Genomic DNA, 21,420 nt, shown 5'->3' on the forward strand with positions numbered 1-21,420 from the left:
GGACAGACCAGGTTAGACGCATGCGCAGTGCAGGAAGTAAAACTGATGAGTTTGAGACTGTTGGAGATATGGCGATTAAGACTAGCGTAGAATGTTGACATTCGCATCAACTAAAAATGATTTGAAATAGTGAAATGTCTTAATGAAGAGCGACTGGTTTACTGGTTTAAACAAAACAAAGAATACGTTTTTCTAAAGCGTTTACTAAAGGAATTTAAATATGCTCAAGTGTTACCGCTTATTCACCGGTTTGTACGACTTTACTGGGAACTTGAAGGCAGCGCCTTAAGGAACCGGAAATGAATAGCCGCGCTGGGCAGAAACATCCCTCCGTGCACACGGTGAGTGTCTTAACTACGGACTTCTCGCCCTCAACGTATTTCTGAATCGTTTACGCGCCGTCAACACGACGCAGAGGTTAAACTCGAAGGTGGGGAAGCGCTGGTGAGTGCGCGGCCGCAGCAGCTGTTAATGTCGCTCGCGGTGCGACGCGGGCGCCAGTTCGCATTAAAGACGTGATGCGCGCGCCGTGCTGGTAGTTTGAGGTGGTTCTGGATTCTCAATCAACGCCCCGAGCCCACGAATCCACTTTGCTCGCGTCTTTGGTCATGCGTGAAAGAACTGCGGTTAACGGCTCTGACTAAGACAATACAGTACAATAAAAAAACACGTTAATGGAGAGCAAATCTGATTTTCTAAAAGTAAATGAAACCACAGCGGCTAAACATTCACAGTTCGCAGCAAATATTACAAATAAATAAAGCGTGTTTATGCACCAAGTGGATTTATTGACCAAATTAATGGATCATATAAATCCGGCCACAGCTGCATACTTATTAAACAATGTGATTGTCTGTAAGCATAAACGTATTATGTTTTTTGGGGTCAGTTGCACAACAGCCTGCCCTTCAGCACACATTGTGTGTGTGTCGGTGCTGGCAGGAGGCCTCCTATTGTCACTGCGGGGCTGAATGTAACCAGAGAAGAGCGAGCAGAGCTCCACACAACTGATCTGTGATCAGGCCTCAGCCGGCTTCTCTTTTCAGTGCAATGGACTTGAATGAGACAATCAGTGTTGTTAACAGGAAAGTGCCAATGATACTTTATACACCTGTAAAATGTAATGCAACACAACAGTTCTTCAACCAAACCTGCTGATGATCCACTCCAGCCCTCATGATGAAGTCCTCCAGGACAACAACACCGTTAACCTCAATAGATCCATTTCACACATTAATGTTTATCCAAAACTAGTTATTAACTTTGAAGGTAGAATGTTTGACAGAGCCGTTTTAATAGATCCAACATGCGCACCAACATTTGTCATTGATTAATAATATGCTTGATACTTTTCTTACAATGAATCACTTTGTCTATTAAAACAAGGGAAAAGGTCCAATCTTTCCCTATCTATAACCGACCAACAATCCAAAACACATTGTCTTATAGCACAAGATGAACATTTTAAAACCAAAGCGATGAAACCATCAGCTGTTAATTGACTCTCGGAACCCAACGACATTCAAGTATTCGCTCAATCACATTCACATTTCATTCATCCTGCTGTCCTGCCAGATCTTGTTCTGCCTAATCGCCATCGCCGGAGCCCCGGGCCTCTAGTCGCCACCATGGACAAACTAGAGGAGGACCTGACGTGCTCCGTGTGCTACGCTCTGTTCTCTGACCCGCGTGTGCTGCCGTGCTCTCACACCTTCTGTAAGGCCTGTCTGGACAACCTGCTCCGGCTGTCCACCAACTACTCCATCTGGCGTCCGCTGCGGCTGCCGCTCAAGTGCCCCAACTGCCGCAGCGTGGTCGAGCTGCCCCCGATGGGCGTGGACTCTCTGCCCACCAACGTGTCGCTGCGGGCCATCGTCGAGAAAGTAGGAGCGATGCCGTCCGCCTGTCACCCGCCGGGCCCAGATGCTCTTCCCGCTGTACGTACTTTGCCGCTAAAGTGTCTGCTCGTGTGCTGTCTCAGTACCAGAGCGACGGCGCGCCGCCACAGCCTTCCTGCCAGGAGCACCACAGGCAGCCTCTGAACATGTACTGCGTCCAGGATCGGCAGCTGATCTGCGGGCTGTGTCTGACTGTCGGGCAGCACCAGGGCCACCCCATAGACGACCTCCAGGCAGCTTTCATCAGGGAGAAACAGACGCCATCGCAACTGCTGGCCAGACTCTCTGAGCAGAGATGGGCACAGGTAGGGGGACTGTCAACCGGGCCAGCGCTTCGATCGGGGAGGGGGAAGCTCAGGCGGTGTGATCAGAAGATAAAAACGTGGCCTCGGCGGCTGCCGTCTGTCCCGCCGTCAGGTGTGTGAGCTGGGGGAGCAGCTGGAGCAGGAGAAGGCGCGCTGCGAGGGTCTGGTGAGGCAGGACCGGCAGGAGGTCAATCAGTTCTTCCAGACGCTGGAGGCGGTGCTGGCCAGGAAGAGACACGCCTACCTGGAGGCCCTGGAGAAAGCTGGCGCCGAGGTGTCCGGGGCTTACGACCCGCTCATACGCAGAGTGAAGGCCCTGCAGGTGTGTTCAGGCGCTCAGGCATACTTCTGCGTGTACGGGTAATCTAAAAAGGCGGGGCATTTTGGGAACGTTTCTGCAAGATCTCAATCGTTGAACCCGCGATGCTGGTGGCACCACAGCAATGTGCAGTCATCATGAGGTAAAAACATTTAGCCATATAGCCTATTTTGCGTCCTTAATAAGACTTCTCCGTGTTTGTTTGGTTTGCAAGTATGAACAATAAAACCAAAAAGCTCCAATCATCCAGCGTGTAACTGCCGTGTGTCCTGCAGGAAGAGCAGTTGGACCTGGTGTCCTTGGGTTCGTCCGTAGAGGAGGAGGACTCCCCGCTGGTCTTCCTGGAGCAGGTTCACATGTTCAGAGAGAGGGTGGAGGAGTTCATTAAAGCCCCGCTGCCCTCGGTGATAAACCTCTCCGTCACGCCGCGTGCAGCGGAGCACCTGCAGCAGCACTGGCCCGCCGTAACCATCGGGAGCCTGGAGGAGGCGCCCGTCCCGAAGGTGTGCTGCTGCTCCCGATGCGGCGCCGCGGAGGCCTGTGCACCAGCCGACGGCGAGGGGAGGGATCGGATCGACGGCCGGGCGCAGCACCGGCTGCGTGAGCTTCTGTTGCCGCTGGGGCTGCTGCTGCTGTTGCTGCTGGCAGCGGCGGCGTGGGCGGAGCCGGTCGGATTCCCGCTGCTCTCCCAGTCGAGTCAGCTGGTCCACGGGCTGAGCAGCGAGCTGATGACGTCGGTCTGTGAGACGGCGGGGTCGGCGTACGCGGTGCTGCAAGTCGCCGTCGATGGGTGGAGCTCTCGCCTCTGCTCAGTGGGCGAGGAGCTGGACGCCTTATTTAAAAGTCTGACGTCTCACTGAAACTGGAACCCGCAGCTGACAAAGCTTTACTTCTACACTCCCGCAGTAAAGGGAGAAATGCTTTGGAAAGTAGCTTTTTAAAACCGCTGACATTATCCACATGAAAAATGTATGTTTGTTTGTTGTCTTCCTGTTAAACAGAGCACAAACTAAGCAAATTTTAAAATGCAGATCTGAATTTTTCTCTTAAGACTTCAAACATAACATCAGAGGAGACTCACTCGAATGTAGAGAATCCTCAAATATGTAGATACAAATGTAGCCGTACATCCATCTTTCATCTTTGGTGTACAAAAACGTTTTAAACTCCTGAGTCACCTTTCCCATGATGCAGTGGGACATGTATTTTAACGAAGATGGGGGCAGCGTGTGGAAGCAGATACACGGCTCAGAGTGGCCACCTCGCCCGACCTAGAACCCTAATAGCCTGAAGGCAGTATACTGCAACTCCCCCAGGACCATAATGGGAGCCCCCCCCCTTAAATATCATGTACAAGTATTACATATTCTGCTGCAAAAAGATAAGACATTGTGTTGCCCCTCTGTATTTTCTAAACTTTTTCTATTACTGGTATTTTAAAAACATAAACTTGTTCAAATGCTTTTAGTTTTGTGTATTATTTATGATGTTGCAGAATGTTTCATAGTGCTGCTGAGCGTAATTAGCTACATCTGTAGTGTGAAATATAAGGTGTCACATGACCTACTGTGGTAACATTTGCTCTGAATGCAGCCTTCTGAGAGTCGACCGCTGGAGCTTGTTTTACACTTTGTGGTTTAAGTTAATGTACATTGTTCATACCATTTTATTAGCAGAAATACGTTTTTACATCTGAAAGATGTTTGCATTGAGGAAAGGATCTTTGCAAGAAAAACATTTATTGGTTTGGATAGTAAAAAGTACATAGTAATAGAAAATAGCAGCGTTACATTATGACAATATGAAGAAAGAACAAATATTTACAGGATGAGAACAGTAAAGCAGCAAAGTGAGTCCCCTGAGGATTACGCGGTCACGGCTCCGTGCTCTTTGAACACGATGGTCTTGGGGTTGATTCCCACGCTCTTGGTGGTGTTGTGAGTTTTGTAGATGCCGATGAGACGATCAGCGATCTCGAACATGTTGTTCCTCAGGGAGATGATGATGAACTGAGCATTCTTTGTTTGCTCCTGCACAGAGACAAGGGAGGGAAAACCAAATGACTGATCTGGGAGTTGGGGGGGGGTGTAACAAGGTCTTAATGGAGTACAGACGAGCACTGCTGCAAAGTTGCTGTCAAATTCACCCCCAACAATCAAGTAAATATTTAACCCCAAACTGCGGACTCAGTGAATGATAACATGCTTCTTGCTTCATTTTGATCCACACTCCTGAAAACAAGTGATTTGTCTAAATTACCCCCCTCCCACCCTCTAATCCAGTGTTACACCACAGCACAGATTACCTCAACCCTTCTTGTTGACTACATCATATATAGCACCACCTTCCTATCAAATATGCACTTTGGCCTTAAAAGAGGGAGATCTGGATTTCAGTGAGCAGCTCGTCTCACACGCAGGTCAGTACTCACATAAATGTAACAGGCCACAATGGAGACGTTCTTGAAGTCGAGCGCGGCATCGATCTCATCCATGAAGTAGAGCGGGGTGGGCTTGTAGTGGTGCAGGGCAAACACCAAGGCCAAGGAGCTCAGGGTCTTCTCCCCTCCTGACAGGTTAAAGATTTTCTTCCAGCTCTTCTTCGGAGGACGCACACTAGAGAGGGAGGGGGGAACACAAACGACCAGAGCTTCACCAAAAGGACACGATTCAAAAAGAAGTGGCGAGGAGAGATCAACCGATGTGCCTTTGCGTCTTGTGGCAGTTGATCGGTCTGCTCTTCTACCTGAACATGATTCCCTCTGAGAAGGGGTCCAAACTGTCCACGAGCTCCAGCTCCGCGTCGCCACCCTGTGTGAGCATCTGGTAGTTCTCCTTCAGCTTGTTTGTGATCATGTTGAATCCGGTCATGAACTCGTTGAGGCGTTGTTTGCGCAGGTCCTCGTAGCCGCGTTTGAACTGGTCCCTCTCTGTGGTGATCTCGTCCAGCTGAGCCACACGCTGCAGGTACAGCTCCTCCTAAAAAACACACACACAGGAAATCATTGCTGTAAACTCCGTGGGAGATTCACCCATGACTAGTTTGGCCAGTAGGAGGCCCGTTCATACCTTCTTCTTGTACTCTGCAATGGCCCCCAGGTTGGGCTTCATCTGGGCACTCTTGGTCTCCAGGGTCATCATCTTGTTGATGATGACGTTGGGATTGGAGATTTGTGCGAGTTCGTGGGCCGTAAGCACAGGAAGTCCCTCGGCTGGCTCTCCCTCAACAGTGTGAAGGGACAACTTGCTGGCCTGAAGAATACAATGATAAGTATCAGCCTAAAGATCAATGTGGACACAACGATCAGTTACTTCCAACATTTCAATGCATTTGTTCTTCAGTTAGGTTTGTTAAATACTTGCATTTACTTAAGACAAAACAAAAAGACAAATCCTGATGCAAGCAGAGCAGTGAAACTGCAAAATCAGAAGTTGATGAATTGTAAACAGTAAAGCAGAGCCCCTAAAATGACTTATTTAAACCTCATTAGTAGTGAACTACCACAAAACCATTTTCACAGTGAAGCTTTTATTGCTCGTTACCCCGTTGGACCAACTTTCAGTTACGTCACTTTGAGGAGGACAACGTTATCACTACAAAGATGTCCACACGCTTCACTGCCTACCTCTTTCTGCCAGTGCTTGATCTTGTTGCTGTGCTCGGACATGGTGGTCTCGATCTGTTCGACGCGCAGACGGACGCTGAGGGACTCCTCCTGCATGGCGTGCTCCTGCTGCTGCAGGACCTTGATCTCCTTCAGCACCGCCTGGTACTGGTGCTGCACCTCGGGGAGTGTGGCCTGGAGGGGGACAGAAAAAAGGCCGTGGTGCTCAGCTCCTTTTGGCCTTGTGCTTAGAAGGCATCGAGGTCCTACAAAGCTGATAAATATAAAACGGTTCATCGTAAGTATCAGTGAGCAATTATTATCAGTTGTGACATCATTTAGAGATGGTCCGGAGTTAGCAAGTATCCTGCCAGGCAAAGAAATGTAAATAGCAGATTTATGTGCGTGTTTATTTAGATAAAATCTGTTAAAGGTTTTTTATTCCTTTGTGTCCTGTGTTTAATCAGCTCTTCTTTTTTTATTACAATGGTAACAGCGTGTGGTTAGCCGCAGTCCGAGCTCTGCACACCGCAAAAAGATCAATTGAGACTTTTGGATAAACTCGTAGGAAATGCAAATCTGAACCTCATACAATACGTAAATGAAGAGCGCTAACCTCCGCCTCCTGACAGGCCTTCATGACCTCCCCGGCCTCGTCTTCCAGTTTCTTCAGTTGCTCAGTGAGCTCAGTCATGGATTTGTCATTCTCCTCAATCTCACCCTCCACACGAGTCACACTCTCCTCACACTTCTTCAGGTTGCTGTGAAAGGGGACAAAAGATAAGATATTAGCCTCGGCCAGAGCGGCAGTGATTAATGAGAGTGTGTGAGCAACTGTCTCGTCTCCACGGTCACAAAGACCTCAGAAAGTTTTATGAAAACTGTAACACTCATGCAATACAATACAGCTAAATGCAAATCCAATATTCCAAAACAAGCCTTCAAAAAGAATTGGAGGAAATTAATAGCATCTCAAACGTGTATTTTAGGGTTAACATGATACAAATTCATCGCTTGAACACTTAACATAAATGGTTATATTACTGTTGCTAAAAAGGTATTTGAACCCCGACCTCATAGATATTCTCATGGCGCAGCGATGTCCTCGCTGAGTTCAAGTACATCAAAGCTACGGCTGTTTTCCTCCGTAGAGGTTTAATATAATTCAGCCGAAAGTGTTTGAACAACTCAAACGCACAACTACAGCGCGCATAGAAGCGTCCCCACCGGTCGGCTGTCTTTATGGCCACTCTGGCCTTGGTTATGGTGGAGGAGCAGTCATCCAGGCCCCTGTTGACCGTGTCCAGCTTGTCCTGCTGAGCCTTTAGCTTGTGGCTGTTGATGTCTACGATCAGGGTGTGGAGCCTTTTCACCTCGTTCTCCACCTTCCCAGCCGTGCTGGACGCCGCGTCATAGTCTGAGCGAGGACGAGCAGGTTGTGAAGGCAGAAAGAGGATATTCATGTTGGACATTCAATGTCGGATTGATTGAAATTGAACTTTTTCAACGTATTTAACAGGAGGAACCCACCTTTCTTGAAGGCCTCCAGGCTCTTTTCCATCTGTTTCTGTTTTGCCTTGTCTGGGGCGGCAGCCAGCACGTTGGCCTCAAGTTCCTTGATCTGGAGCTTCAAGTGAGCTTCCTGATCAGCGAGACTCTGAAGGAAGGGGGGAAAAATGTTGCGTCACTAAAAACCGGCACATCTTATGGACGGCTATGGAATATTCAGGGTTTCATATTTGGATTGCCAAGCGAGCGAGACAGAAGCACGGTTGAATGAAAAGGGAAGATGTGTATTTGCCGTACGGCCATGCTGTTGGCATATTTCTCCTGGGTGTTCTTCATGTCTCTGAGCGCTCGTCGCAGCTGCTGGACGTTCTCTTCCAGCTGCAACTTCTTCTCCTGGCAGTCGTGCAGCTTGGACACTTTCTCATTCAGCTTGCTCTCCATACGGTCGAGCTGCAGGAAAAACATGAAGATCATCACGTCTCATATCCGATTAGCCTGCGTCGTCTAATGACGGGAGCGGGAATTAAAGGCCTATTTTACAAAGCTGGCTTCACCCACTTAGATCGGTTTGACCAAATACTAGTGTCACTGTAGAAAAAGTAGTTTTATACTAGTATAAGATGAACAGAATTTACATGAATGTATGCAAACACATAACATATTTCTGTATATATAATCATTCATTTAATGTCAGCTACTGTGGATTCTTGTTTTTGTTTTATTACTATTTATAACTGATTTTTAACAGTCTGTGAACACTTTGGTGCTGTAATCCTGGAATTTCCCCACTACGGAACTAACAAGCTAACGAGCAGCTTATTTTTACCTTCAATCAGAGTTATTCTATTACTACCCTGTGGTGCTTAGACAGTATTCCTAAATGCTATGTTCATTTTTATAAAATCATATTAAATTTGAGTGTAATTACTACATTACGCTCCTCTCCAGCTGCCCCTGTACCATTTGGCCATTTCTACAAAGCAGGCAAAGGAGTAAAAACTTTTTTGTGGCCAGTTCAAAATAGTTCTCTACTCTAACACGCGATAAAACTGACCTCCTCCTGAGAGACCTCGGCACCAATAGAGGAGCCCATCCTGCCCTTCAACGCTCTTCCTCCTCCGGTCATGGTTCCTGAGAAGCACAATTACACCACAGAGAGGGAAAATAAATAAATAAATAAATAATCACATTTGTAAAACTAGAATGCCAACAGAAAAGAAAAGAAAAGATCTTCCAGGTACAGTTATGTAAATATGGGCCACCTACCAGCCATCTCGATGATCTGCCCCTTGAGGGTGACCACTCTCCAGCGCCTCTCTTTCTGGAAGGCCATCCTGGTGGCCTGCTCCATGTCCTCGGCCACCAGGGTGTCCCGCAGGGCAAAGTAGAAAGCGGGTCGCACATTCTCATCTTTCACACGCACCATGTCAAAGAGACGAGGGCAGTCGCCCGGAGTGCGAATGGGAGCCATGTTCCTCTCCCACACCTTCATCTGAAAAAGGACGTGCAGAAGTGTCAAAGGAAGCCTGAATAGTTAAGAAATCGTACTAAATATACACTTTTAGAAATCCAAGTGATAAAATGCAGTTTTTGTAAATGTCAAAGACACTGAACTTGGCCAGCTACTGAAGCCAGGAGTATAGTAGTATAGTATGAACGTTATTAAATACGAGGGCTTCATGAAGAAACTAAATCTCCTGTCTCCACATCCCACAGTGCAATGCCTGTTACCTTGTCCAGTCCAATGAAGGTGGCAAACCCAATGTTTTGCTCTTTGAGGAACATGACACATTTCTGAGCTGTGTCAATGGTATCCACGACGATGTTATCTAAGGCGCCACAACTAGACGAAATGGCCACATCATACTTCTCCTCAATGGCTCCAAGGTCTCCCTACATTCACAAAAACAAAATTAAAAAACAACACATTCCGCTTGTTATTCCAGACCTTGATTGCTTAAAAGTTACAAATGGTAGAGGCGGACTTTGGTGTTAATAATGCACACTAAAGGTAAATGACCATGAACAATGTTGGTGCCGTGTAATCCTCTCTATGTTTTACCAATCTTCCAAAGATTCCAGGGATTCTGCCGCTCTTCTTCTGCTGCATGAGGGCATCCAGGACTCTTCCTCGACTGCGGTTGGACGACAGCGAGCTCTTTGCTTCATCCACCTTCTGCCTAATTTCGCTCACCACCTCCCTGGTCTCACTATCCGTCTTCATCAACTGCTCCAGCGCTACTTCATCCTGAGGAAGAAAAGAAGAGGAGCAATTAAAAGCAGCCGCTAGATGAACTGAGCAAACAACCCTTAGATTAGTACAATTTAAATCTCCCAGGTAAAGACCTAAACAACAAGGGTTTTCACCTTTTTGAGCTCCTGTTCTTTCTGAGGTATCTTGACCTCCAAGTCTTTGATGGCTGCACGGCGCTCACGCAGCGTGTCAGAAGTGGTCTGCAGTGTCTGCTTGGCCGTGTTGAGCTGCGTCAGAGCGGTGTTGTGGCGGCTGAGGTAGATGTCCAGCTCCGACTGAGCCAGGTCCATGCGGGACCGGGTCTCATTCACAGCCTTACTGAGCTCCATCAGCTCCTTCTCTTTGGACTGGAGGACACAAAAAGAGGGCAGGTACAGTTGGAAGACTTCAGAGACAGGACTTTGTGGAATGTGTGCAAGAATGTTTCCATCTCCGGTTCAGCAAAGCAGGTGACAAACTAACACCGGGACGTATGACACGCACCTCTTTGTCCTGTTGCAAACCGCTGGTCTCCTCCTTGAGACTCTCCATCACCGCCTCGAGTTTTTTCTCTTCCTTCACCTTCTGCTTCTCCAGCTCTTCCTTGCGAGCCGTCGCCTCAGAGATGGCCTTTTCGCTGCTGGCTGGTACACCGCACACTTCCTCCAGCTGAAAGATGAGCCAGATGGGTGAACATTCATCAACAGGTGAGACGTGTTCGAACCGAAGTCCTAAGAAACAGCGGTCACACGTTTCTGAGTACAACTTCAGGTCATAACTCATCAACACACAGCAAACAGAGTCCAATACTTATTTTATATGTTGAATACAAAGAGACTGTATTAGAAGACGAGAGGCATAAATACACCGGATCGAATACACTTTTTGCCAGTTCCAAAAACAAACAACTGTGATCAACTACAAAACGTACATTGAGGACTGAGCAAATACTGGTTAAGACTGGCACAACAGTGTGCCGCTTGGCAGGACCGAAACAAGGCGAGGACTGGGGGGGTGTGTACATAGTCTATGTTTTGTAGGGTGAACTGCGGGTGAAATGTGAACGTGTTACACAAGCCAGGCCATAGTTGACTACCGCACAGCAGAACACTGCTCCCCAGAGGTCCGCCTGCTTCTGACCGCTACATTTCCAGAGCACAGCTATTGTTGGTGGAGCAGATGGAGTTTTAAAGCCGAGAGGGAGACGAGAAACTATATACTTGAACGTTACGAGGGAACTCTGAACTTTCCGCTTGTGCAAAAACATGTTTCAGCAACATTAATAGAGGTTCATTAACTCCATTAATAGCGAGGCAGAGCATGAGCAGGTCATCAACAGGCGATCGACTTGTGTTACTTCACAGCCCCCTGGTGGCTTGTTTAGGGCAGATTGCCCTTCCGGTCATGAACTATTTTACACTGAATTATTTTTAAATGCATAATGTTAAATTTTATCATCTGGAAGAAATACATGGATTTCTCTTTTCCCAAAACTGATCCAAAACTAAAGCTTGTTACTACATGCAAACTTTTGAGACGGCATCGTGTCCAAGACCAACATAAATCAGTAACAGTATTGGCATTATATTTTGTCTAAAAGCAGAATATCAGGCAGAATGAAGTCAGTTAAACGTCTCGATAAACTACAACTCTTCCAGCAGCCAGGATTCTCGTTTAAACCTGCATTGTTATTACACAAATTTAGTTCCTTTGGCTTAGTACTAATAAATACATTTAAAAAAAAAATGTTATCTCTAAGGAAATGTATTGCGGCAAAATCTATGTGATTATTGAAAACATAAATGTAACCGTGCTTAAAAACACAGAACACAAAGAGCACACTGTTCAACTGTACAACAAACCTGTGAAATGAGGCAGGATAAATAAAATACCAGGTGAAATAAATTTGATACGTCCTAAAGACGAGTTGCTGTTAGATTCAAGTTTCCGTAAAGCCTCAAAACAACAACCCGTGTGTTTTCTATACGCAACGGAAGTTGTATTTTTAGTGCCCATGTTTCTCTCTTGGCCCCGGGACAAAGTAAACAGCCCCTCTGTTGTGTCTTACCACTGCTGCTGGAGTGTCTTCATTTAGTCCGTCCTCGTATTTGTTCATGGATATGTAACGTGAATTATGGGGAAACAATGTCAATGATTCTCTCTCAACCGATGATGCGACTCCTGCGATATGGTTATTGTGAAATGACGTAAACTACGGCGGCGTAGCAAACTGTGTGTGTGTGTGTAATAGTGGAACACGATTTAAAGGCCAACACACCTTTTCTTTGTCCTTCTCCAGCTGCTTCTGCAGTTTCTTGTTCTTGCTCTTGGAGTGCTTAATCTTCTCACGCACTTCAACGTCCTGGAGGTCCAGCTGGGTGAACTTCTCCTTCTGGGTCTCAATGTACTTGTTGAGTTTATTTTGTTTCCTAGTGGAGGAACAGCGTTTTTACAGAGTACACTGGAGTCAGTCACGTAAAATCAACTGAGTCAACTAAGGGAATATGACGAGTAGGCAAAACGAGGTACAAATAATAGAATATCTTCATTTTTATAATAATTCACAGTAAACTATTTATAGTAAAACTATGAGTTTTGCAACTTATAAAAGCCAAACCTTGAGTTGTGGCATCCAGGACCACTTAATGTTTAGCAAAGGGAGAAACTGCTCTGTACTTTACGCAACCATTTGTATAACAATCACATTTTAGGACACGTCGATTGCAAATACTTCGATACTCTTCTAAACATAACCTGCAATTTTGCCTTCGAAAGGCACCAACAAACACAATATAATGAAATGATAAAGATGATACACTGATTAGTTAAGGGGACAAACTTACTTCTCCACATTTTTGAGCTCTTGGTTCATTTTCTCTGTCTCTTGTGATATCTTTGCATTTTTCTCAGTTAGTTCCTTGGTGTCCTCTAAGATCTTCTGCTTCTCCTGCTCTTTATCTACAATACGCTTCTGCAAATCATGACTGATGGCAAAGAGAGAGCGGGAAAAACCGTGAGAGGAAGAATGGAATACTTTCCACTTAACAGTTAACACAAAAAGAAATTGTCACATTGGTCATGCTGCCCCTCGAAGGGATTTTTAAATAAAAAATAAAATACAATGATTCCAGTATCTTATTCTATAATATCGTTGGGTCAGGTTTACATTTAAATCTAATGACATTATACTATTGATTGATTTCTTCTGTACAGAAGTGAGAGAAGGAGGTGGTACACTCACACATAATATTGGCAGAGCTGACTCTTGTGTTTGAAGATGTCATTTTCCAGAGTGAGAAACTCCACAGCTTTGTTCTTTTCTCCCTCCAAAGAATTCTTCTCCTTTTCCACTAGCTTCACTCGGTTTAGCTAGTGCAGATAAACAACCATAGTAATTAATATCAGGGAACAAACCGTTGATATAAATGATATACATAGATTTTATGCATTAGTGACATCTTTATCATCCGTTTCCCAGATACATATGTAGATAAAAGCAACAATAGCATTCATTTGTTTCTAATCACTACAGTATCATTACCTACAACGTTAAATAAAATAATAAAAGAAAATTTTGTCAAAGTTTATATGTGTAGAATAAATGTTCTATAAAAAGCATGAATCATGTCTGGAGCAGTTGGACCAACTTATCTTCCACAGACTATAAAATTGAATTATTAATTTTAAATGTCCCTTATGTGCATCCAGAGATTCCAAAAACATGCAGACACACTAAAAAGCCTCTTTAAACTAGAATCTGTCCCAGCAAAAGAAGTCGGGATACAGGAAGAACAGCGGGTTGACTTAGTGTGTGTGTGAGCAGATAGTGAGAGTGTGTGCGTGCGTCACCTTCTCTCCCCTCTGCTCATTGAGCAGCTCTATGCGGCGCGACAGGGTTTGGATCGGGTCCTTGAGGCGACACGAGCCGATGATGTCCTCCAGGTACTCCAGCATGCCCTCGTCGTGCTCCGTCTGTCCTTTAGGCTTCATCATGGCAATCTGCTCCACCTCGCCCTAAAACACAGTCCGAGGCAAACAGATGGACAAAGATATGCATGCATCATTGACTGTAAACACAGAGCAAAAGGATAAAATAAAACCCTTTTAATTAAATAAATTAAATACAAAAAACGCCCACAACAACCACTTTTAAGATATGTGGTTAATACATTTCATATCCCTAAACTTAAAAATAATGCTGGTGTGTAATACACTCACACACAACTTGGTAGCCGCATACTTGTACAATGCACAGACAATATATATCCAGGTTCCCTTTGGGAACGCAATACATTTTCACACTTGGTGAGAGCTAGAATAACCACCATCCATTAAAAAAAGTTTAAATAAAAAGATGACATACGGTATGAATCTGACAGTTAGGGGGCAATTTTAATTGCTTAAAAAACACATTTAAAATCGGAGTGGACCCCGCCATCAACCACAGGGGGAAAAAATTGAATTATCAAAAAGTGTTTAAAAAAAAAAAAAAAAAAAAAAGGAAAAGAAAATGAACAGCAAGAATTTATTGCTACATGGAGATTCCAAACCCTAAACACACTACTTCACCTGGTGTTGTTGAAAACTCGCTCTAATCTAATTTTAACGTGTTTTTTTTACTAGTTTAAGTTAAATATATATATTTTATGTTAAACACATTAACTGCAGATAAAGAAAAGTCAAAATAACTAATTGTGTCTCTAGCTCACATTTCACTTTTAGGAGTGAAAGAAAAGAGAAGCCAGTCGAGGTAGAGGAGAGCAGACGTCTCTCTCTCTTCTGACCGGAACACAAAATAGCCAGAGGCCTGGAAATGTGACCTTGGAGAAAAGCTAGAGCCTCCTCCCATACTCATGCAGCCATGTCACAGACCGAGAGCCAAAGACACTAAAGACCATTGAGAATGGACGGGTACAAATGAACACACACACACACACACACACACACACACACACAGACACACACACACACACACACACACACACACACACACACACAGGAAGTCAAGCATGACACATGTAATCAACCAACTAACCGCAAAACCACAGTGCAGGGTGGAGAGTAAGTGCTAACCCAAAACACACTCTGTAAAAATAATAGCATTTAAAAACGGGAGAGTAAAGATTTGGTTCTGCTCTGACCTCTGTCATCACGCCATAAGCCTTGAGTTAATCAGTAACAATGGGTCGGATACACATGTGACACAATCAGACGGGTTAGGAGTGTATCTAGTCAACTCATTTAAACTCCCACAATGCACAACTAAAAATAAATAAATATATATATATATATATATATATATATATATAAAAATGAATTAAGACATATTCAGGAATACATTACAGCACTGAACCAATATTAAAGCTGTGGTAATGGAGGTTGTTTGATCCAGCCACACTGAAGCAGCACTGCTAATATTGGGGTTGGGGTCTATTCTTACACGCCAATATTTACGTGCTGCTAAAGCGTGGCAGGTACATGGGAAAGAGAACTCCAACCTGTTCCCACTGAGGGTCAACCCCTCCAAAGATCCCCCCCACTAAAAAAAACTTTTAGAAAAAAAAAGAGTTGTTTAACAGCACCAAGTCACATCCAGGTCCATGTACGGGTAAAATTGCAATTTTTCCTTAAAATTCTAAAGCAGCAAATAATGGTTCGCACCTTTCCACATTGTTTCAAACCATGATGCGCTGCTATAGCAGTCTAAGGGCACATCCTCTTCTTTCCCGTTCAAAAAAGGAATCCAACAGGTTACTCCCACAGACAGGCACGGCTTTAGATGACCATAAAACTTTTGATTTAATGACAACTGGGAAATGGGCAAAGAGCAAGAAATCTAACAGAATGGGATGGTCACATTGAGGATACAAAAAAAAAAGTTGAAAGTGCAGGAGGAAATTATAAAAAAAAAAATTACAATTACCTGTAAGATCAGAAATCTGTTGTGGTCCAGGTCAATGCCATGGCTGCGGAGTAAAGCCCCCACCTCTTTAAATGTGGCCTTTTTGCCATTGATATGGTAGGCTGAAGAATTGTCTTTGTTTGCCGTCCTGGAAACATAGAACTTGCTGCTTGGGATGACTTCGTATTCATCTCCTTCCTGCCTCGGCGGGGAGGGGCAGAAGACACAGAACAGCTTAGTGCACGAAAGTTCAGGAGAAACTCTTAATGGCTCTACACATCAAATGACACTCATAGTGCTGACAGACCCACTGAGGGGGCTCAGAGAAATGGGCTGCACATTAACAGCAATTTAGAAGAAAAAAAAAAGCTCAGCCAGCTACACTAGCATGGGAAAATACCATATCAATTATTATGTTACATTTACAAAAATTCCAAAACATGTTACACATAATAATGTGAATCATAAATACATTTCAAAAAGGTAAGTTTGTTTGTATGAAAATGTATAAATTTCAAAACAAGTGGAATAATCAAAGTTGTGTACACCTCTTACTAAAACATATTTTTCAAGTTTAGGAAATGGCCGATTGTAAAGCCTGCAGAATTCATAAAACTTTGTAATTAGTTTGATAACTTGATTTAAATTTACTGTTAACTACTGGACCAAAGAGAAAGGCATAAAAAATAATTAACCTTAGTCGAGTCAAAATGTACACCCCCCTGTGGCAGATCAAATACAGAAACTTGTTTAACACCAATTGCTAACATTTACAGTTAGTTATTAAAGTAATGTGTGATTTAATACAAATAATAAATGTGTCTCTTAATACACAAACACATTTGATGGACTATTAATAGTTTAATCAAATAAGCAGAGCTTAGTATCTAAATGGAATATTTTCAAAATGTTTAAAAATAGATTAAATCAATTGTAGCTCATAATGAATTGACTAAGCGTGTGTGGGTGTTAATTGTAACTTTCATGACTGCTTTCAGTCTGTTAAGTCACTGTTGTGATCACTGTGTAGCAATATTATCTCATGAACATTGAGGAAAATAGATATTTAAAATTCAAGAAAAATATCTGTCCACTAGAATGTATTTCCTATCACCCTTACTGATCAATTTAGGAACGGCCAGGGTGAATTTAGTGTGTATCTGTGGGAGAGATATAAAGATATATATACCTTATCAATTATCTTCTGAAAATGCACCTCCACAGTACAGCTTTGCACATCTTTATGTTTATCGGAGCTGTGAATCATCACTGAGAGCTTTTTTGATCTGATCTTTTGAGCTCTGTAGCCAAACACAAAGAGCATCGAATCTATCACATTGGACTTCCCACTGCCATTCGGACCAATGATGCATGAAAAGCGCTGAGAGAAAGGTGAGAGAGAAGATTAAAAAAAAATGTTAATCAATTATATAACAACATACTGCATCCACAAACAAATACTTTAAATGCTATGACATTACAAGTTGTATATTAACATTTAAGCATGATTCATTCATGATTGTGAATGTATCCCAAGTGGGTGTATTTGGGATTTACTTTAATATATTCATATTTAAAGAACAATTAGTGTTACAGAAAAAAAGACCAGGTTTAAGGACAGCCATAATTTATCTTAAATATCAGCACACCCCTTTCTCTACACTCACTGAATCAAAATGGAGTTGTCGGACTTCCACCTTTAATAAAAAAAAGTAACTCAATAGTATGAATAATTATTTTCAATAATACAAATAATAATACTTTACTTTTTTGTCTCTACAATAACGCAAGCCACCATAATAAGGCATTAAAGACAAACACAATCCACTTGAGAAAACCCTCCCATGGTGGGGGCTCTGCGCTGCCCACCACACACCCACCAAGCAGCTCCCCACACGCACGGGCCGATACCACTCACGTGACCGGTGCTCCTCGTACCTTGTGAAAGGGCCCCAGAATCTGCTCGCCTTGGTACGACTTGAAATTGCGATTGACTAAGTGTGTTATCATCAGGCGGGGAGCGCCCGGTTCATTGGTCATCGCTGGGGGCGGGGGCGGAGGGATGCTGCCGAGAATCTCCTCCAAACTTCGGTTATCAACCGCCTCCCCTCCGGACGAATCTGTGGCACAGAACGAAGAAGAAAAAAACAACAACTTTAATTCCTCTGTGCGAGTCGTTTCAGGTGGGGTGGAAGGGAGGGGGGAGGGGGAGGACAGTGCTTCGTGGGGGAGGGGTAGAGGAGCGACAGAAAAAAACAAACAGCAGTCAAACAACGACTACGGAGAACGTTGACAGGCATTCGATGCTTTGTTCTTAAAAACGAGCCTACCCCAAAGAGGTACATATATGATCACACAAACGCACCACGACGCGCGTTTAAACCTGCGAGTAGACGCGCCACATCCCCCCCCCGCCCCGATAATAATAAGTCAGTGCACATTTCGATCACCACCGTCACATTTTCACCCAATCTTAGCTGTACTCCAAACGCGCACAGATACAACTGCTGATTTAAAGCCTGAAAAGTTCTCACGTCGCACCGCTTGCATTGGCATCACAGCGACCTGTCCGGAGCCTTTTGTGCTCGCATAAGCATAAACAAGCTGTGGGGTCGATGTTTGCACATCAAACTCTTGCAGCATTTGAACATATTCTAAAGAATGAAATAAAAACCACTTGAGGCCAATATCTTAAGCTTCGCATACACTTTAAACCGCTCAAATCACATTTTATAAAGTTAATAAGAATGACGTCAAACTCCAACATAAAACACTGTTATCGAAATAAATTACCTCGGTTTCTGAGAGAATCCGGGGTAGAAAAAGTAACGTTACACTCGACGAGAAGAAAATCATCATCAAATCAAAAATACAAAAAATTCAAAAGAAACGTATTGATGACTGACACTTTAGAAGGAAATTCAAAATCAAACATTCTAACTACGCGTTGAGAGAAAAAAGAGGGGAGGGGGGGGGGGGGGCGCTTCAAAGCAGCGGCCACTACGACAACACACGCAAAGCCATTGAGCAAACACCGCTCATTGCTAGTCCCAGACCCCCGGTCAGCCTTTGTTACTTGCCGGTGGTCGGCCGTGCATCCTCCCGGCCGTTGGGGTCGGTTTCTTGAGGGGTTCCATCCAGCTCGTCTCCGGAGTCATCGCGGGGCTGCGACCCTTTCCCTCTCGGCTTGGCAGTGGAGCTCTTCGCAGTTTTGGAGGGCATGGTTTGAAATCTTAAGGGGTCATTTGGGGAGAGGGGAGAGGGGGGGGGGCGGTAATATCCATGAGTGGGCTTTTTTTTTGTGTCTGTCAATCTCCCAACTCCACTTTGGGTCGGTCCCACGCAGCTACTGTTGTCAAAGCTTTAATCATTACCAGTCGGATCCCACTCACTGCCGCCCGTGTAACTGTTAGTCGCGAGACCCCCCACCCCCTCCTCCCCCAACGGGACCATCTTTTTGTGGGTTCAACCAAAACAAATACAAAGAGAGAATAACGATAACGTATCAACATGAATAAAAAAAAACGTTAGAAGTTATATATAAAAAAAGGTCCCTCGGCCTGAGAGCGTTCAACAATCTGCCGGGTGATTGAAGCTAAATGAACTGCCATTCTAACACGAGCCCCAAACCCCTGGTAAAGAATGAATGACCTCCACCTGTGACAGAACGGTTTCCGTTAACGTTACCCGCCCCTTCCTCACTGTGCATCCGAGGCGTTTGATTCGCGCCTCGGAGTCGGACGGTTAATGAACCCTCGCAATGACGAGGAGAGCGGAAAAATAAGGTGAACAGCGTGACGTTGAGAACAATAATATCTCAACAACACGCAGATGGCTTCGTCCTTTACGGTGTAACGCGCGGCACGTTTCTCACTGAACGGGCTTTCGGGTCGATGGTGAAGACTTCGACGTCCCTGGAACTGATGTCACAAGCCCGACGCCGATGTTCACTCTGGTCCTTAACACGTTAATCAAGCAACGTCGCTAGTGGGGAAAGCCCATTGAAACCCCAAATGGAGATTAACTTCAGTTTAACAAATAACTACCGTTCACTGGGTTATAACTACCGTTACGCCTGATCAATAAGGTCCGTAGTAACGCTACCGCAGCTTGCCGTTGGCGAAAGGGTGCCACGTTACTGGATTTTTTTTTCTCCTCCAGTTTGCTAAAGTCGTTAAGTTAGCGGCGGTTGCTAACGGTAACTAGCTGGTGCGAAACAACACAGCAAAGCTAACGGTGAAGCAAACGCGACGGCTAACTAGCAGACGTCTGCGCCGTGGAGCCGCAACGTTCACGCGACACTGTAACGTCAACTGTACTCAAAGTAAACGTAACGTGAACTTAACTAGAATTCAAACGGGCGCTTAACGGCATTTGCGCGACCAACGTAAACTCGAGATGAAGTAGCAAAATATCCAGACAAAGGCATTACAACTAAAAAATGTCTGCAACGAGCTGCACTATTAACATAAAGTTAGGCATTCGGAGAAGTAACATATTACTGGTAGGGGTGTGTCTACGAAAAGGCACAGTTTGCGTTAAAATGAATATATGGCAAAAAAGATAATCTTTCATTGCATTCCAGAGTATTGATAGCGATATTAACGTTTTTCGCCGTTGCTTGTAGTCAAAACTTAGCGTGCTTGTTAATGTTAGATCTGGTCTGGAACAAACGTTATGCATTTCAGCAAATAGACGGAACCCAAGCATTACATTACTCAGAGCTAAAATGTTTTTCAAAGTACCTTCCAAAATATAGGCACAGTGAGTCAAAATTCGCTCTTTGTGACCCAATTCGAGATTTCGAAAAAGTATTCGTTAATCCAATATTTGGCAAATATAATCCACAAAAATTAGCCCCGTCTCATTCCGAGTCGCTCTCTCAGTTGAAAACTCTAACTTGTAAATGGCGCCTAAACTGTGCTGTCGAACCAGATTCGTTACAAACTGACGCAAGGCACCATGGAACGTTCAAAGGGCAGGGGAAAAAAACACCGAATTCAAAAAAGGGGACGAAGCCAACTCCGTTTTGCTCCAAACAAACAACGATCATATGGCAGAGACAAAGAAAACCTCGGAAAGCAACACTATATATTTAAAAGTGTATATGATTCGAGATTGTTGTCGGGTTCGAAAACTTTTGTGTCGAAATATTCAAACGATTGCCTGGTTACAGCAGAACGAAGTCCCGACCAGAGGGAGTTTTTACATTTCATGAAATGCACTTCGATGGATCAACGAGTAATGTTCGTATATCGGATCTAATGAGTGCAGTTAAATACGTCATATTTATTTAACAGACTTCATTTGTACTCATCATTCGAAATTTCCGTTTTCACGGAAGCGATACTTTAAATTCTCGCGAGAAAATTTCTCTTCAGGCTTCATAACTCAAATAACATGGCTACCAGAGATTAGCCGTGATAACGTTAGCAAGGAACTGTTGATTCGCGATGGATAGCTGTGCGCCAAACAACGTGACTTTTCATGCATTTTCTGGCGTAAATAACACGCATACATATGTGGTGGTTTCATATTAAATGTAATGACGACAGAAGGACGTCTTTTTTAACCCGGGAAAAAAAGTTAACATTAGCATCCACGGAGCCGTAAAGGTTCGGGGACGTCAGGATTCACCTTAGCAACAGTG

General features: G+C 44.3%; 2 protein-coding genes across 5 annotated transcripts; one reads left to right on the forward strand and one right to left on the reverse strand.

Moving 5' to 3' along the window:
• Positions 1–29: 29 nt before the first annotated feature.
• trim59 (tripartite motif containing 59) lies at positions 30–3,989 on the forward strand. 2 transcript variants are annotated; one of them, XM_040186381.2, is made up of 5 exons: positions 30–341; positions 1,576–1,883; positions 1,982–2,203; positions 2,316–2,525; positions 2,798–3,989. In XM_040186381.2, exons 2-5 carry the CDS (start codon positions 1,629–1,631, stop codon positions 3,380–3,382), a joined length of 1,272 nt encoding a protein of 423 aa, XP_040042315.1. In that variant the 5' UTR covers positions 30–341; positions 1,576–1,628; the 3' UTR covers positions 3,383–3,989. The 2 variants fall into 2 exon arrangements, with proteins under 2 accessions (XP_040042315.1, XP_040042324.1); XM_040186390.2 differs by having other exon boundaries at positions 318–444.
• Positions 3,990–4,244: 255 nt separating this feature from the next.
• On the reverse strand, positions 4,245–20,918 carry smc4 (structural maintenance of chromosomes 4). Of its 3 annotated transcripts, none has more exons than XM_040186301.2 (24): positions 20,516–20,918; positions 18,851–19,002; positions 17,709–17,890; positions 16,960–17,151; positions 15,792–15,968; positions 13,718–13,882; positions 13,110–13,237; positions 12,712–12,852; positions 12,147–12,297; positions 10,373–10,537; positions 10,003–10,236; positions 9,698–9,883; positions 9,367–9,528; positions 8,902–9,127; positions 8,690–8,766; positions 7,933–8,085; positions 7,657–7,783; positions 7,354–7,543; positions 6,743–6,887; positions 6,148–6,321; positions 5,591–5,773; positions 5,268–5,500; positions 4,954–5,137; positions 4,245–4,552 (listed from the first exon to the last, which is right to left on the reverse strand). In XM_040186301.2, exons 2-24 carry the CDS (start codon positions 18,990–18,992, stop codon positions 4,388–4,390), a joined length of 3,882 nt encoding a protein of 1,293 aa, XP_040042235.2. In that variant the 5' UTR covers positions 18,993–19,002; positions 20,516–20,918; the 3' UTR covers positions 4,245–4,387. The 3 variants fall into 3 exon arrangements, with proteins under 3 accessions (XP_040042235.2, XP_040042245.2, XP_040042254.2); XM_040186311.2 differs by lacking the exon at positions 20,516–20,918 and adding an exon at positions 19,428–20,087; XM_040186320.2 differs by lacking the exons at positions 18,851–19,002; positions 20,516–20,918 and adding an exon at positions 18,564–18,714.
• Positions 20,919–21,420: the final 502 nt, after the last annotated feature.

The sequence above is a fragment of the Gasterosteus aculeatus genome, chromosome 1, assembly GCF_964276395.1.
Source record: "Gasterosteus aculeatus chromosome 1, fGasAcu3.hap1.1, whole genome shotgun sequence".
NCBI lineage: Eukaryota > Metazoa > Chordata > Actinopteri > Perciformes > Gasterosteidae > Gasterosteus > Gasterosteus aculeatus.

Excerpts from the sequence above, each read along its gene's own strand:
- trim59 (XM_040186381.2), top strand. The coding sequence starts at position 1,629 with ATGGACAAACTAGAGGAGGACCTGACGTGCTCCGTGTGCTACGCTCTG. Across the intron at positions 1,884-1,981 it reads TGCGGGCCATCGTCGAGAAA|TACCAGAGCGACGGCGCGCC; the intron begins GTAGGAGCGATG and ends GTGCTGTCTCAG. Across the intron at positions 2,204-2,315 it reads CTGAGCAGAGATGGGCACAG|GTGTGTGAGCTGGGGGAGCA; the intron begins GTAGGGGGACTG and ends TCCCGCCGTCAG.
- smc4 (XM_040186301.2), bottom strand. The coding sequence starts at position 18,992 with ATGCCCTCCAAAACTGCGAAGAGCTCCACTGCCAAGCCGAGAGGGAAA. Across the intron at positions 9,884-10,002 it reads AAGAACAGGAGCTCAAAAAG|GATGAAGTAGCGCTGGAGCA; the intron begins GTGAAAACCCTT and ends TTTCTTCCTCAG. Across the intron at positions 7,784-7,932 it reads AATATGCCAACAGCATGGCC|AGTCTCGCTGATCAGGAAGC; the intron begins GTACGGCAAATA and ends CCCTTCCTTCAG.